The 17296-nt window shown below is 37.9% G+C and overlaps 1 protein-coding gene across 3 annotated transcripts in view; it reads left to right on the top strand.

The window, feature by feature from the left end:
* The window catches only part of LOC100374026 (large proline-rich protein BAG6-like), a 41375-nt gene that overhangs the window by 7739 nt on the left and 16340 nt on the right, over window positions 1–17296 (top strand). For 2 of the 3 annotated variants that reach the window (XM_085491776.1, XM_085491775.1), the window contains exons 3-10: window positions 7418–7459; window positions 8441–8692; window positions 10851–10922; window positions 13534–13671; window positions 13996–14201; window positions 14595–14718; window positions 15437–15625; window positions 16669–16807. In XM_085491776.1, coding sequence (XP_085347902.1) covers window positions 7418–7459; window positions 8441–8692; window positions 10851–10922; window positions 13534–13671; window positions 13996–14201; window positions 14595–14718; window positions 15437–15625; window positions 16669–16807 — 1162 coding nt within the window. The remainder of the gene's footprint in view (window positions 1–7417; window positions 7460–8440; window positions 8693–10850; window positions 10923–13533; window positions 13672–13995; window positions 14202–14594; window positions 14719–15436; window positions 15626–16668; window positions 16808–17296) is intronic. The other variant, XM_085491778.1, reaches the window with a different exon arrangement.

The following is a 17296-nucleotide window of genomic DNA, read 5'->3' as shown; positions in this document are numbered from 1 at the left end:
GTCATGATAATATAATAGACAGTTGTATACCCTGCCATAAAGTCATAAATGTACGGTATTTTATCAGGTACACTGTCTTGAATACTCATGTTTATTGGCCAGTTTTTTTTTACCCTTTGTGAACTAAATCCTCACTTTATTATTAACGTAATTATTGCATACAATCGCTGCTGTAATATTCATTGTCATGTACATCCAATTTGGAACGTGATGTAAGAACTGGTGAAAAACAATTTTAATCAGATCTCAATCAAAGCTGCTTATATTGTATATGTCACTGGGTTTAGATATGTCATTATTATATGGGATTTACCTTGTGGGTGTCATGTTGTATACTCCACTCTGGAATGTGGGTTTTATCTTGTGGGTGTCATGTTGTATACTCCATTCTGGAATGTGGGTTTTATCTTGTGGGTGCCATATTGTATACTCCACTCTGGGATGTGGGATTTACCTTGTTGGTGTCATGTTGTATACTCCACTCTGGGATGTGGGTTTTATCTTGTTGGTGTCATATTGTATACTCCACTCTGGGATGTGGGTTTTACCTTGTGGGTGCCATATTGTATGCTCCACTCTGGGATGTGGGTTTTATCTTGTTGGTGTCATATTGTGTACTCCACTCTGGGATGTGGGTTTTACCTTGTGGGTGCCATATTGTATGCTCCACTCTGGGATGTGGGTTTTATCTTGTGGGTGCCATATTGTATACTCCACTCTGGGATGTGGGTTTTATCTTGTTGGTGTCATATTGTATACTCCACTCTGGGATGTGGGTTTTACCTTGTGGGTGCCATATTGTATGCTCCACTCTGGGATGTGGGTTTTACCTTGTGGGTGTCATATTGTATACTCCACTCTGTGATGTGGGTTTTACCTTGTGGGTGTCATATTGTATACTCCACTCTGTGATGTGGGTTTTACCTTGCAGGTGTCATATTGTGTACTCCACTCTGGAATGTGGGTTTTACCTTGTGGGTGTCATATTGTATACTCCACTCTGGAATGTGGGTTTTACCTTGTGGGTGTCATGTTGTATACTCTTCTCTGGAATGTGGGTTTTATCTTGTGGGTGCCATATTGTATACTCCACTCTGGAATGTGGGTTTTACCTTGTGGGTGCCATATTGTATACTCTACTCTGGGATGTGGGTTTTACCTTGTGGGTGTCATATTGTATACTCCACTCTGGAATGTGGGTTTTACCTTGTGGGTGTCATGTTGTATACTCTTCTCTGGAATGTGGGTTTTATCTTGTGGGTGCCATATTGTATACTCCACTCTGGGATGTGGGTTTTACCTTGTGGGTGTCATATTGTATACTCAACTCTGGAATGTGGGTTTTACCTTGTGGGTGTCATGTTGTATACTCTTCTCTGGAATGTGGGTTTTATCTTGTGGGTGTCATATTGTATACTCCACTCTGGGATGTGGGTTTTACCTTGCAGGTGTCATATTGTGTACTCCACTCTGGAATGTGGGTGTTACCTTGTGGGTGTCATATTGTATACTCCACTCTGGAATGTGGGTTTTACCTTGTGGGTGTCATGTTGTATACTCTTCTCTGGAATGTGGATTTTATCTTGTGGGTGCCATATTGTATACTCCACTCTGGGATGTGGGTTTTACCTTGTGGGTGTCATATTGTGTACTCCACTCTGGAATGTGGGTTTTACCTTGTGGGTGTCATATTGTATACTCCACTCTGGAATGTGGGTTTTACCTTGTGGGTGTCATGTTGTATACTCTTCTCTGGAATGTGGGTTTTATCTTGTGGGTGCCATATTGTATACTCCACTCTGGAATGTGGGTTTTACCTTGTGGGTGCCATATTGTATACTCTACTCTGGGATGTGGGTTTTACCTTGTGGGTGTCATATTGTATACTCCACTCTGGAATGTGGGTTTTACCTTGTGGGTGTCATGTTGTATACTCTTCTCTGGAATGTGGGTTTTATCTTGTGGGTGCCATATTGTATACTCCACTCTGGGATGTGGGTTTTACCTTGTGGGTGTCATATTGTATACTCAACTCTGGAATGTGGGTTTTACCTTGTGGGTGTCATGTTGTATACTCTTCTCTGGAATGTGGGTTTTATCTTGTGGGTGTCATATTGTATACTCCACTCTGGGATGTGGGTTTTACCTTGCAGGTGTCATATTGTGTACTCCACTCTGGGTGTTACCTTGTGGGTGTCATATTGTATACTCCACTCTGGAATGTGGGTTTTACCTTGTGGGTGTCATGTTGTATACTCTTCTCTGGAATGTGGGTTTTATCTTGTGGGTGCCATATTGTATACTCCACTCTGGGATGTGGGTTTTACCTTGTGGGTGTCATATTGTGTACTCCACTCTGGAATGTGGGTTTTACCTTGTGGGTGTCATATTGTATACTCCACTCTGGAATGTGGGTTTTACCTTGTGGGTGTCATGTTGTATACTCTTCTCTGGAATGTGGGTTTTATCTTGTGGGTGCCATATTGTATACTCTACTCTGGGATGTGGGTTTTACCTTGTGGGTGTCATATTGTATACTCCACTCTGGAATGTGGGTTTTACCTTGTGGGTGTCATGTTGTATACTCTTCTCTGGAATGTGGGTTTTATCTTGTGGGTGCCATATTGTATACTCCACTCTGGGATGTGGGTTTTACCTTGTGGGTGTCATATTGTATACTCCACTCTGGAATGTGGGTTTTACCTTGTGGGTGTCATGTTGTATACTCTTCTCTGGAATGTGGGTTTTATCTTGTGGGTGCCATATTGTATACTCAACTCTGGAATGTGGGTTTTACCTTGTGGGTGTCATATTGTGTACTCCACTCTGGAATGTGGGTTTTACCTTGTGGGTGTCATATTGTATACTCCACTCTGGAATGTGGGTTTTACCTTGTGGGTGTCATGTTGTATACTCTACTCTGGAATGTGGGTTTTACCTTGTGGGTGTCATGTTGTATACTCTACTCTGGGATGTGGGTTTTACCTTGTGGGTGTCATATTGTGTACTCCACTCTGGAATGTGGGTTTTACCTTGTGGGTGTCATATTGTATACTCCACTCTGGAATGTGGGTTTTACCTTGTGGGTGTCATGTTGTATACTCTACTCTGGGATGTGGGTTTTACCTTGTGGGTGTCATATTGTATACTCCACTCTGGGATGTGGGTTTTACCTTGTGGGTGTCATATTGTATACTCCACTCTGTGATGTGGGTTTTACCTTGTGGGTGCCATATTGTATGCTCCACTCTGTGATGTGGGTTTTACCATGTGGGTGCCATATTGTATACTCCACTCTGTGGTGTGGGTTTTACCTTGTGGGTGCCATATTGTATGCTCCACTCTGTGATGTGGGTTTTACCTTGTGGGTGTCATATTGTATACTCCACTCTGTGATGTGGGTTTTACCTTGTGGGTGCCATATTGTATACTCCACTCTGGGATGTGGGTTTTACCTTGTGGGTGTCATATTGTATACTCAACTCTGGAATGTGGGTTTTACCTTGTGGGTGTCATATTGTATACTCAACTCTGGAATGTGGGTTTTACCTTGTGGGTGTCATATTGTATACTCCACTCTGTGATGTGGGTTTTACCTTGTGGGTGTCATATTGTATACTCAACTCTGGAATGTGGGTTTTACCTTGTGGGTGTCATATTGTATACTCAACTCTGGAATGTGGGTTTTACCTTGTGGGTGTCATATTGTATACTCAACTCTGGAATGTGGGTTTTACCTTGTGGGTGTCATATTGTATACTCCACTCTGTGATGTGGGTTTTACCTTGTGGGTGTCATATTGTATACTCCACTCTGTGATGTGGGTTTTACCTTGTGGGTGCCATATTGTATACTCCACTCTGGGATGTGGGTTTTACCTTGTGGGTGTCATATTGTATACTCCACTCTGGGATGTGGGTTTTACCTTGTGGGTGTCATATTATATACTCTACTCTGGGATGTGGGTTTTACCTTGTGGGTGTCACATTGTATACTCAACTCTGGGATGTGGGTTTTACCTTGTGGGTGTCATATTGTATACTCCACTCTGGGATGTGGGTTTTACCTTGTGGGTGTCATATTATATACTCTACTCTGGGATGTGGGTTTTACCTTGTGGGTGTCACATTGTATACTCAACTCTGGGATGTGGGTTTTACCTTGTGGGTGTCATATTTGTATACTCCACTCTGGAATGTGGGTTTTATCTTGTGGGTGCCATATTGTATACTCTACTCTGGGATGTGGGTTTTACCCTGTGGGTGCCATATTGTATACTCCACACTGGGATGTGGGTTTTACCTTGTGGGTGTCATGTTGTATACTCTTCTCTGGAATGTGGGTTTTACCTTGTGGGTGCCATATTGTATACTCCACTCTGGGATGTGGGTTTTACCTTGTGGGTGTCATGTTGTATACTCTTCTCTGGAATGTGGGTTTTACCTTGTGGGTGTCATATTGTATACTCCACTCTGTGATGTGGGTTTTACCTTGTGGGTGTCATATTGTATACTCAACTCTGGAATGTGGGTTTTACCTTGTGGGTGTCATATTGTATACTCCACTCTGGAATGTGGGTTTTACCTTGTGGGTGTCATGTTGTATACTCTTCTCTGGAATGTGGGTTTTATCTTGTGGGTGTCATATTGTGTACTCCACTCTGGAATGTGGGTTTTACCTTGTGGGTGTCATATTGTATACTCCACTCTGGAATGTGGGTTTTACCTTGTGGGTGTCATGTTGTATACTCTTCTCTGGAATGTGGGTTTTACCTTGTGGGTGTCATATTATATACTCTACTCTGGGATGTGGGTTTTACCTTGTGGGTGTCACATTGTATACTCAACTCTGGGATGTGGGTTTTACCTTGTGGGTGTCATATTGTATACTCCACTCTGGAATGTGGGTTTTACCTTGTGGGTGTCATGTTGTATACTCCACTCTGGAATGTGGGTTTTACCTTGTGGGTGTCATGTTGTGTACTCCACTCTGGAATGTGGGTTTTACCTTGTGGGTGTCATATTGTGTACTCCACTCTGTGATGTGGGTTTTACCTTGTGCGTGTCATATTGTATACTCCACTCTGGGATGTGGGTTTTACCTTGTGGGTGTCATATTGTATACTCCACTCTGTGATGTGGGTTTTACCTTGTGGGTGCCATATTGTATACTCCACTCTGTGGTGTGGGTTTTACCTTGCGGGTGCCATATTGTATACTCCACTCTGGGATGTGGGTTTTACCTTGTGGGTGTCATATTGTATACTCCACTCTGTGATGTGGGTTTTACCTTGTGGGTGTCATATTGTATACTCTTCTCTGGAATGTGGGTTTTACCTTGCGGGTGCCATATTGTATACTCCACTCTGGGATGTGGGTTTTACCTTGTGGGTGTCATATTGTATACTCCACTCTGGAATGTGGGTTTTACCTTGTGGGTGTCATATTGTGTACTCCACTCTGGGATGTGGGTTTTACCTTGTGGGTGCCATATTGTATGCTCCACTCTGTGATGTGGGTTTTACCTTGTGGGTGTCATATTGTATACTCTTCTCTGGAATGTGGGTTTTACCTTGTGGGTGTCATATTGTATACTCCACTCTGGGATGTGGGTTTTACCTTGTGGGTGTCATATTGTATACTCCACTCTGTGATGTGGGTTTTACCTTGTGGGTGCCATATTGTATACTCCACTCTGTGGTGTGGGTTTTACCTTGCGGGTGCCATATTGTATACTCCACTCTGTGATGTGGGTTTTACCTTGCGGGTGCCATATTGTATACTCCACTCTGGGATGTGGGTTTTACCTTGTGGGTGTCATATTGTATACTCCACTCTGTGATGTGGGTTTTACCTTGTGGGTGTCATATTGTATACTCTTCTCTGGAATGTGGGTTTTACCTTGCGGGTGCCATATTGTATACTCCACTCTGGGATGTGGGTTTTACCTTGTTGGTGCCATATTGTGTACTCGATACTCCACTCTGGGATCTGCCCACGCTGGTAGGCGGTAGGCACTATTCTATTTGTTTATGATACACACAGGATGTTGGCCACTAGATCATCATTATATTGTCCTTGTTGGATTTAATACAAAACACATTGCAAAAATGCAAAAAATTGACGCAACAAAAAATGAAAGAAGACACCGCTGTTCAAAATCAAGGTACACCTGTGACATCGGTCTAATGTGTTTTTGTTTTAACCTTCTGCGATTGACATTCTGTTAGTTTTAACAAACGAACCAGATCGAAATAAGTCGTACATCAAGATAATGGAAGGGAAGACAATGATAAATAAACAGAAGGAAGGATTACCATTGCAAGTTTAGTTGTGTGTGGGATTTGTCGAGTTGAACAATAACTTGCTCACTTAATCGGTAGCAATGCGTCAAGCTGTCAGTTTAATCTGCACTTGCACTCGAGTGTAGTAACCTTCATTGATGTTTTTGGCTTTATGACTCAATCATAAAATTCATAAAGCTATATTCAGTCAGCGATACAAGGAATACTTATTTCTCACTATTAATGTGATTTTAATACCAGCATTCCATTGGGAAAAAAAAAATTAAATTCTTGTTTCCACTTTGCCTGTAACAAACGGACGACACGCTTTGAAAAAAAATGGCTGCCAGGTTAGAGGTCAATATCTCAAAATACGTACATTTTGTATTTTAGACGTGATTGCAAAAATAAGGTATAAATATTTTTTCACTTTTATCAAATCAGATTAACTTTACATTGAAATATTTAAAATAAAAGTTAAAATAATTAAAGTAGTTAAATCATAGCTAGTAGAAAAATGAATATTAATTAGCTCATGAATATTAATGACTCCATGAATATTAATTAGCTCATGAATATTAATGACTCCATGAATATTAATTATCGACGGGCACTCAAATCTGGCTGGGCAGAACCCTGGATGTGGGTTTACCTTGTTGGTGCTCTATTCTAAACAGTTTTGAATTCACTCTTGATAATGCTGTCCCGGATTGTCCTGTTAATAGGTGATTTTCCGTACAACTGCGAGATCTCACGAGATGCATGAAAGACGCGCGTCGAACGTCTGCCGAAAAAATCGAACGATTTGATTTTGAACTCGAATTTCTTTATTTCGTAGCTCACACCGACCGGCCGATCTTCGACAGAGGAATATTGCTTCCGAATACCCTTACTTAATCGAAATTGCCTATCATCAAATGTGGACAGCACATTATTAAGCATGGAAATGTCCCCAAAATACTTTCGCGTTTGTCGAATCCCACGCGATGTTTGACGCCACTACGACGCTATGACCTTTGTTTGTCCTGTTTTTATGTTCGATTTCACGCATAGCGTGTGATTCTCGCAGTGTACGGAAAATGGTCTATTAAGTCATGTGGCGATATGTCATCATGTTGTTTGTTTATTTCACAGATAACAGTGAAAGAGTTCAAAGAGAAAATTGCAAATTCAGTGGTGAGTACATTTTTTAGCTTCGCTGTCGACTTTGTCGAGCGGAGCTTATCATATGAGTGATTGTCCGTCGTCGTCGTCGTCCGTGTCAATGTTTTACTTTTTCGACTTCTTCTTGAAAACTACAATCCTGAATGCTTTGATACTTGGTGTATATGTACCTTGGGTAGACCTCTCTCAGATTTGTTCATTTCATGATGATATCTTCAATTCTCTAATTTTGGTGAATATTTTTGTCATTTTTGGTAAAAAGTGATATTTTCGACTTTTTGTTAAAAACCTCAAGTCCAATTGCTTTGATATTACATATATAGGTACTACATGTGGACCTCTCTCAGATTTGTTTATTTTGTAATGATATCTTCAATTCTCTAATTTTGGTGAATATTTTTGTCATTTTTGGTAAAAAGTGATATTTTTGACTTCTTGTTAAAACCGCAAGTCCAATTGCTTTGATATTACATATATAGGTACTACATGTGGTCCTCTCTCAGGTTTGTTCATTTCATGATGAAATCTTTAATTCTTTAATTTTAATGAATATTTTTTAAATTTTTGGTAAAAAGTTATATTTTTGACTTCTTGTTGAAAACCGCAAGTCTGATTTCTTTTATATTACATATATAGGTACTACATGTGGACCTCTTTCAGATTTGTTAATTTTGTGGTGATATCTTCAATTATCTAATTTTGATGATTATTTTTGGTGAAAAGTGATATTTTTGAATTCTTGTTGAAAACAGCAAGTCCTGTTGCTTTGATACTATACATATTGTTCATTTTCTAACGATATCTTCTGTTCTTTAATTGCAATGTGCATTGCTAACAGCGGAGCTATCTCAGCCGACAGGCTGCTTGTCTTAACAGATGTTCTGTCGTAAAAAAGAAAATTATCCTAAATATAGTATAGTACATTTTTTACATGGAAGTTTTTGAGTTGTTGGTCTAGGTGAGATAAATAACAGAATTCTTTGTTCCTTTCAGGATATCCCAGCAAACTTACAAAGGTTGATTTACCAGGGACGAGTCTTGGTGGATGAGAAGAAACTATCTGAGTACAATGTAGACGGGAAAGTGATACACTTAGTTCAGCGGCCACCGCCGTCAGCAACTAGAGCATCAGCAAATAGGACACAGACAACTACGTCATCAAGTACACCTACGACAACGCGAGAGAGTATAGTGGTTGGTGCTTTTACTTTACCCGCCGATGTCACTGACCCTAACCACGTCCAGGTAAACATTACAGTGTTCTCCACAGGGTTTTTAACACGGCAATGTAGCCCTGTTTTCAGCGATCACCCGCTTTAAAATTGTTCCAAATTCAGTCCTGCTTTACATCGACTATGTGCTTCTTTCGTCATGCTTATTTTGACTTTTTACTAATAAACCAGCGATCATAAATCCAACATATTAAAGCTGACATTCCATATCATTTCAGATTTCATATTAAACTAATACCGTATTTGCTCTATTTGTAGCACATGAACCATTGTATTTATTGTAATACTGGATCTTTCAAATATGACTTATTACGAACATAGTCCCTAGCATTTACATGTGCCACTAATAGAAAAAATATGGTATATGGATGTAATTTGCAAATCATGTGATCAATGTTATGCTAATAATATGCAAATTAATTCACTTTGTTGCATTTTGATTGGTGGAGAACACTGTTGGATGTACTATACCAGTGATGTAGCCATCTTTATAATTAAGCATTCTTACATTCCAAATACCATGTGCTTTTTGTGTATTACGCTGTCACTAAGATATCCCATGCACAGTATTACCAATTGTGACATAGTTTGATCAACTTCATGAAATTCACATTAAAGTTTTATTGCCGGCAAAATTGTGTTTGAAGACTTTGACATGTTGTATAGTATGTGTACTGTAATAAATGCAATAGCTGCGGTAGCCTAACATAACATGTTGTTTCAGTTGTGGTTGAGTTTTCTTAGGCAGCATTCAAGGATTTTTTGAAGACAGATAATAAACTACTCAATAAATGATGTAATGCATCAGGCTTGGATCAGTGTAACTATGAATGTCAGGGTTTTTCGATTTGATTTATAAATGAAAAGTATTTCAACTAAATGTTGACGATATTCTTGACTTTACAAAGTGATTTTATTTTATGCTGCTTGCTCACAAAACCCAGATAAAAAGACATAGTCACTGAACTATTTTTTGCACAAAACAATGGATCAAACGCATCATGAAAGTGTTAATTTTTGACCCATTGATTTTACCATTGAACACGATTAATTTTTACCATTGTGTGAAGTACATCTCATATCTCAATATTTTGATCGGTAACGTATGGTGAAAAAAATCATATATAGGTATAAGGTACTTTCTGAATAATAATATTATTTTTTATGGAAAATGCATAGATTAACTATGGAAATAATTCATGCTTGGTTCAATTTATATTTTTTCAGACAGTTTGTCTTCATAAAATTAAATAAAATTGAAATAAATCCAGTAATGAAGTGCTGCAAATAATTTCAATAAAAGTTCAGATTTTTGACATTTTCAATTTTAAGTGTCATAGTTCAACTATACTGCAGTCATTCTGTTGTCATGCATGCTTTAGACTAGACTGGCAATTCATATAACTGCGTGACTATTACTATAACTAGTGTCATTTTATCTTGCATTACTAGACTTTGACTGTGTCTTAGGTACAGTTGAACTCTGTTTCACACTTAGCCCAGTCAGCTGATACATGCGAAATGAATAGGAATTCATAATCGGCTATACAAAGTTAAGAAAACCAGTCATAATATAAACAAAATTATGGTGATGTGTGCAAGAAAACAAAGTCGGTGCTATATTTAGCTACGCTATTTATTGACTTTGTCAAATCTAATTACTAAATATTTAATCAAATTTTTAGCTCTGCTGTCATCGAAGATTTGTTACCAACAAAATGTATTCGATGATACATTACTTTGCAATGGAATTGAATTGATTTTTCTGATTTTGTTTCAGCAAACATTTTCACTTTGGGTTCCAGCAGATTCAGATTTCATTTTATTCCATATCATCGTGAATGTAGTTTTCAGCGAAAATGAATTTGTTAAATAAAGTATTCTACAATACAGGGTATAATTATACTATACTGTACTGTACTGTACTGTAAAAGCATTATTTTTTCACGATATTTTTACTTCACTGACAGTGAAATTAAAAAATAATTTCTTGATTTACTATCAAATTTGCAGTTTAAAATTCAGAGAATATAAAACATTAGAACGGTGAAATTAAAATTGTGTGAATATAAAATGCTTTTACAGTAATTCAATGAGGATCAATACCCCTAAATTGACTTCATCACTTAGTTTGTATTTCAAGAGTAACTGCATTTTGTTTGTGTTCTCAGCGTATTGTACAGCAGGTAGTAGGCGGGATGGGTGATGTTGGAAGGAATGCTCGGGTCACATCAAGGCAATCCGTAAGTCTGATTATGTATTCATTAAAAGTCTTTACTTGTAACATTTCTATTTGTAGAGCACTGTAAATACTTAATTTTCACTGGTCAGGATGTTTGTGCTATGATGATTCCAATGATTTTTGTGATGCGGCTATGTGTCTTTAGGACACCGGTGGATTTTTGCTGCAATAACATTACAAGATAGTCACTGACTCTCGGAAATTTGTCTCCCATGAAATTAAAGATGTTTACAGTATTTTATGCATTAAGCCAGATAAAAACAAAATACAGTAAAGCCTATGTTAGTGATCACCTGTTCATACAAAGACCTGCCTATTAATTACAACTTTTAGTACATTGTAAGTCCCAAGGCATAACACATAGCATGTGTATAGTGCCTATAGTGACCACTTTTAGTAATAAAGTCCCAAGGCATAACATATTATCAACCTGTGTATAAAGACCACCTGCATATAGTGACCACTTTTAGTAAGTCTCAAGGCATAACATATAACCTGTGTATAAAGACCGCCTGCATATAGTGACTACTTTTAGTAAGTCCCAAGGCATAACATATTACTAACCTGTGTATAAAGACCATCTGCATATAGTGACAACTTTTAGTAAGTCCCAAGGCATAACATATTACTAACCTGTGTATAAAGACCACCTGCATATAGTGACAACTTTTAGTAAGTCACAAGGCATAACATATTATCAACCTGTGTATAAAGACCACCTGCATATAGTGACTACTTTTAGTAAGTCACAAGGCATAACATATTACTAACCTGTGTATAAAGACCATCTGCGTATAGTGACCACTTTTAGTAAGTCCCAAGGGCATAACATATTACTAACCTGTGTATAAAGACCATCTGCATATAGTGACAACTTTTAGTAAGTCCCAAGGCATAACATATTATCAACCTGTGTATAAAGACCACCTGCATATAGTGACTACTTTTAGTAAGTCACAAGGCATAACATATTACTAACCTGTGTATAAAGACCATTTGCGTATAGTGACCACTTTTAGTAAGTCTCAAGGCATAACATATTACTAACCTGTGTATAAAGACCATTTGCGTATAGTGACCACTTTTAGTAAGTCTCAAGGCATAACATATTACTAACCTGTGTATAAAGACCACCTGCATATAGTGACCACTTTTAGTAAGTCACAAGGCATAACATATTACTAACCTGTGTATAAAGACCACCTGCATATAGTGACTACTTTTAGTAAGTCCCAAGGGCATAACATATTATCAACCTGTGTATAAAGACAACCTGCCTATAGTGACCACTTTTAGCAAGTCTCAAGGCATAACATATTACCAACCTGTGTATAAAGACCATCTGCGTATAGTGACTACTTTTAGTAAGTCCCAAGGGCATAACATATTATCAACCTGTGTATAAAGACCACCTGCCTATAGTGACTACTTTTAGTAAGTCCCAAGGGCATAACATATTATCAACCTGTGTATAAAGACCACCTGCATATAGTGACAACTTTTAGTAAGTCCCAAGGCATAACATATTCTCAACCTGTGTATAAAAACCACCTGCGTATAGTGACCACTTTTAGTAAGTCCCAAAGCATGACATATTCCTAACCTGTGTATAAAGACCACCTGCGTATAGTGACTACTTTTAGTAAGTCCCAAGGGCATAACATATTATCAACCTGTGTATAAAGACCACCTGCCTATAGTGACTACTTTTAGTAAGTCCCAAGGGCATAACATATTATTAACCTGTGTATAAAGACCACCTGCATATAGTGACCACTTTTAGTAAGTCCCAAAGCATGACATATTCCTAACCTGTGTATAAAGACCACCTGCGTATAGTGACTACTTTTAGTAAGTCCCAAGGCATAACATATTCTCAACCTGTGTATAAAGACCACCTGTGTATAGTGACCACTTTTAGTAAGTCCCAAGGCATAACATATTATCAACCTGTGTATAAAGACCACCTGCATATAGTGACAACTTTTAGTAAGTCCCAAGGCATAACATATTACTAACCTGTGTAATAAAGACAACCTGCGTATAGTGACCACTTTTAGTAAGTCACAAGGCATAACATATAACCTGTGTATAAAGACCACCTGCATATAGTGACAACTTTTAGTAAGTCTCAAGGCATAACATATTACTAACCTGTGTATAAAGACAACCTGTCTATAGTGACAACTTTTAGTAAGTCTCAAGGCATAACATATTATCAACCTGTGTATAAAAACCACCTGCGTATAGTGACCACTTTTAGTAAGTCTCAAGGCATAACATATAACCTGTGTATAAAGACCAATTGTCTTATGTGACCACCTTATGCATTATTTATGCTGATTTGCCTTTGCTTACTATAGATAACAAAATAATAATTAGCATTTTATTTGTAAAAACATTTTTAATTTCCTCAAGTTGCAATGGTAGCACCTCCTCCATATAAATCTCCATACAAAGACCACCTGTCTATAAAGACCATTTTAATGAAGTTCCTTTGATGATGACTATAGACATCATGATTTTGCATGTTGATACTGTATCTACACCTATCCTACCCTATTACCAAGTCAAGGTTCTTCACATACATATTCATATTCATGTGATTGCAGGCTGATGGCTCTGCAGTGGATGTGCACATTAATCTAGGTCAGATTGCCGCGCCACAACTACTTAGTGAATCTCAACAACGAGTTGTACATGTACGAAGAATGATTCAACAAGCAAATGAAATTATTGACAGACTTGAGGTAGGTATATTGCTCAGCACAGGATTTACCATATCTTTGTTCAAACATGACCTGAGAAAGAACTAAGAGATGTTTATTTAAAAAAAATGTTCAGTGTGATGTATGTCCTGTGTTAATTTTGTTGTATTTGTCATATGTATGCCTGCCTGCTATCTCCAGTCCACATGTTCTCATGTTAATAGATTGCCAATATTAAATCTGTGTATGTTCACTATCCCGCCAAAGTATTCTTGGGCATACTTGCCCTATGATTGTAGCTGCATTGTCATTAGACCAACTACGATACCTTGAATTTTCATTTTGACTGCTTTGCTTGCCATTCAGTACACTCCAAGCAGACGTGGCTCTGGTGACAGACCGTCAAGTACTAGAGGGAACGGTACAACAGAAAGCATGGATACTACCACTTCGGATACCACAGCCTCCTCGGGTACCGCTTCTACGACTGCCACTACCACTACAAGCAGTGGAAGTACAAGTCCAAGATCATTAACTAGTTCTTTGCTTTCACAAATAACATTAGGCTTGAAGTAAGTATAATAAACTTGGTACAGAGCTTAGTAATCTTGCATGTTATTGTAGTGATTAAGCCTGGTAAAATCTATATTCAGATTTAAATATTTATTCTAGTGCAAATCATACAAATTGTGATTCCAAAAAAAATATTGGTCTGGCCAATAAAGGTTTTCTGTGTATCCATGCAACCATGGTAACAATATAATTTGAATTCACAAACATCCTTACCGGTAAATTGTGTGTGATCCACTGTTACGATAAATCTCCAAAAAGCTACAAAATGCCAGTTCATATCTTTATATACTGCCAAGTATTACATCTGTCTTGTTTTCAAATACTGACCGTTGGTTGCTATGGTATCCATATATTGTTGAGACCTGTATAACACTTGATTTGTCATTTTGTAGTCATCCCAACGTTGGAACAATGGCTGATTTGGTAGATGAAATGGCTACATTACACAACCGCTTACGGCCACATTTAGACAGATTTCAACAGCTTATGAGACAAGACCCTAGTTTTACTGGGAATGTAAGTCTTTATCAATTACACTTTATGTAATGATTTGATCCTATTATGAAAAAACATCTTTGGTTGCATTGAAAACACACACATTCCAGACATAGGAAATTTATTATCAAATTGAGGCATAAACAGGTTTTTCTAGGAAAAAATGCAAGAGGGAGCACTGCAATTTAGCGACGCCACAAAGTGGGGGAGATAAGATTCTCCCTAGCAGGGTGTGGAGATTTTGATAGTTCTAAGTTAAAATGGAGCATTCTATGGCTTCCTTGGGGCCAAAATTACTATCAGACAAGTCACAGTTGTAGACTGTTACCACATGTGATTCCTGGTCAATCAGAATTTTATGGTTGCCAGAGGATCTGCTCCACAGGGTAAGGGGGCGCATGGCCATGACATGAGGGCGCTGCACTCCTGTTCCCTTGTTTAAAAAAATCCCTGATAAAGTCATTGCTATTATATTCATTGTTATATATCCTTTGGACCTACTGGTACATGTACAATGTATAAAGTGACTTAAGACGGCAAAAACTGACACTTGATAGAAACTGCTTACAACGACTGTGCTTGAACTTAATTTTAAACCATACATGGACCTTTTTATTATAAAACCTGTGGCTTTTCACATGCTTTTTTTTTTGCCAAGGAGATTTCACTTGTTATTCTGTCTTTAATAAAGATATCAATTTAGTAGATGAAAGATGATAACTTTAATTAATTTTCACAGGAGAATGCTGTACGTTCTGCCCAGAGAGATTGTAATTTAGTGACTGAAATATTGCACTATATCAGCCATGCTTACCACAGCATGTCAGACTGTATGGTAGATTTCATGACACCGTCACCACGGATACTAAGAGCGCCGCCAACACCTGCGTTTCAGATGTTACAGCAGAGTGCACGTGGAGCTATGTTGGTGAGTTTCACTGTTGAATAATCTGGTGCTGCTCCGAGTCTAAGCTGCTTTAAGTCAATTCAATGCAATGCAATGCAATGCAGCTTACTAGATTGTGCCTGATTGGCTACTCAACCCTAACACCTAACAGTTTGACCAATCAGAGAACAGCTTGTACATTGTATGTTCTTGTGTGTTTTTATTTTTCAACATATCAAATTTTGCCTTGTATAAATGCTTCTACTTAACTGGCTACTTTCAAAGTTTCTTTCACTTTTATTCTACGGATTATGTTGCTTGCAATCTCTCTGATATTTAGCAATTTTCATAATGGATTGTCTTTATTTAAAAAATGTATACATATATTTTTTTCTTAAATATCAAAAAAATGGAAGAAACTATCTATTACTGATGCCTTTATGAATATTAATCTGCCCACCAGAGGGTTACTACTGAATTATTCACCTTTTATCAGCCATAGATGTATATTATAATATAGGCCTTCATTATTTGCTGGGTTTATCTTCACATTTTTTCATTGGCAGTTAAATATGTTAAATTAAAGCAGAAGGATCATCACCTGCGCACCTCCCAATCAACGATAACAACACGCGCTAAAATGCAAAGACTCATGGGTAGACGCTTGTTTATAAACAATGACACGCAATAGCCATCTGACGCATGCATGCGAAGGTGACGACTACCTCCCTTTAAAATCCAGTGAATATTTAACTTCAACAATAAAATGTATTATTTTCTTCCCAGTCCAGTGAGTTTTTAAACGCAGTATCTCTGCAACATCAAATGTGCTAAAATTAAACCCAATGAACACAGTATTTTGTTTCATGATTCAGTTTAGTATGGCCGACTAGTGGCCATTTTGATTTCTTTGTTCATACTTGTTGTATTTTGATGTTATGTGAGATGAAAACTTGATCCTCATTATCTAATTAGTTTTTATTCTAATTAAGACCAATTTGCATCCTAATTAATTTTTTTCATGTTTCATACTAATTAATCTAGCACTACTATTCATTTCTTCTTTGTGTGTGTTTTTTTAACAGCCCAATGGGAATGTAACCACGACAGATGCAACTTTAGGAGCAAGAATGTCAACTGGGATGGCATCGGCAGCAGCACCAGTATCAACATCATCAGTAACATCAACTAGCAGTTCGCAGACCACACCGTCACCACCAACATGTAAAGTCAATATCTTATTCTCACACGGATTTGCTCTCCTGCTTGTATAATTTCCACTCTGTCTAATGTCACATATAGGAAACAAAATTGTGGCCTTTTCAACTGTCCTTCGCAGTCTGATTTTGTCCAGATGTAGTAGTTCCCAGAAATTACTTGTCCCAGTGGACAGGTGAGTTTCACAATTACCAGTAAAAAAAAATCGTCTTTGGCCTAATTTCTTGTTTAGATTCACACATGATTAGACAAGTTGTATGTCCGAAACATTTAAACTAGCGAATCTACTGATGTTGAAAGTTTATGTATATTTGATAAAGCTTGACTGCAAAGACTTTTCTGGCATATATAGTCTGACCTGAGTCATTTTATTACGGGGAGAAATTTATATCCTAGAAGAGTCCAAGTAGGAGGGCTTTATCAGATTTAAAATCTACTGCCCCAAGCCATTTATAGGATATATGTTTTGTGGAAATGTTCATACTTTTGTAGGCC

This window comes from Saccoglossus kowalevskii, chromosome 17, assembly GCF_978046115.1.
Source record: "Saccoglossus kowalevskii chromosome 17, keSacKowa6.1, whole genome shotgun sequence".
In the NCBI taxonomy this organism is placed as follows: Eukaryota; Metazoa; Hemichordata; class Enteropneusta; family Harrimaniidae; genus Saccoglossus; species Saccoglossus kowalevskii.
Note: the sequence above shows the minus strand (reverse complement) of the source record. Positions and strands in the feature narration are given on the sequence as shown.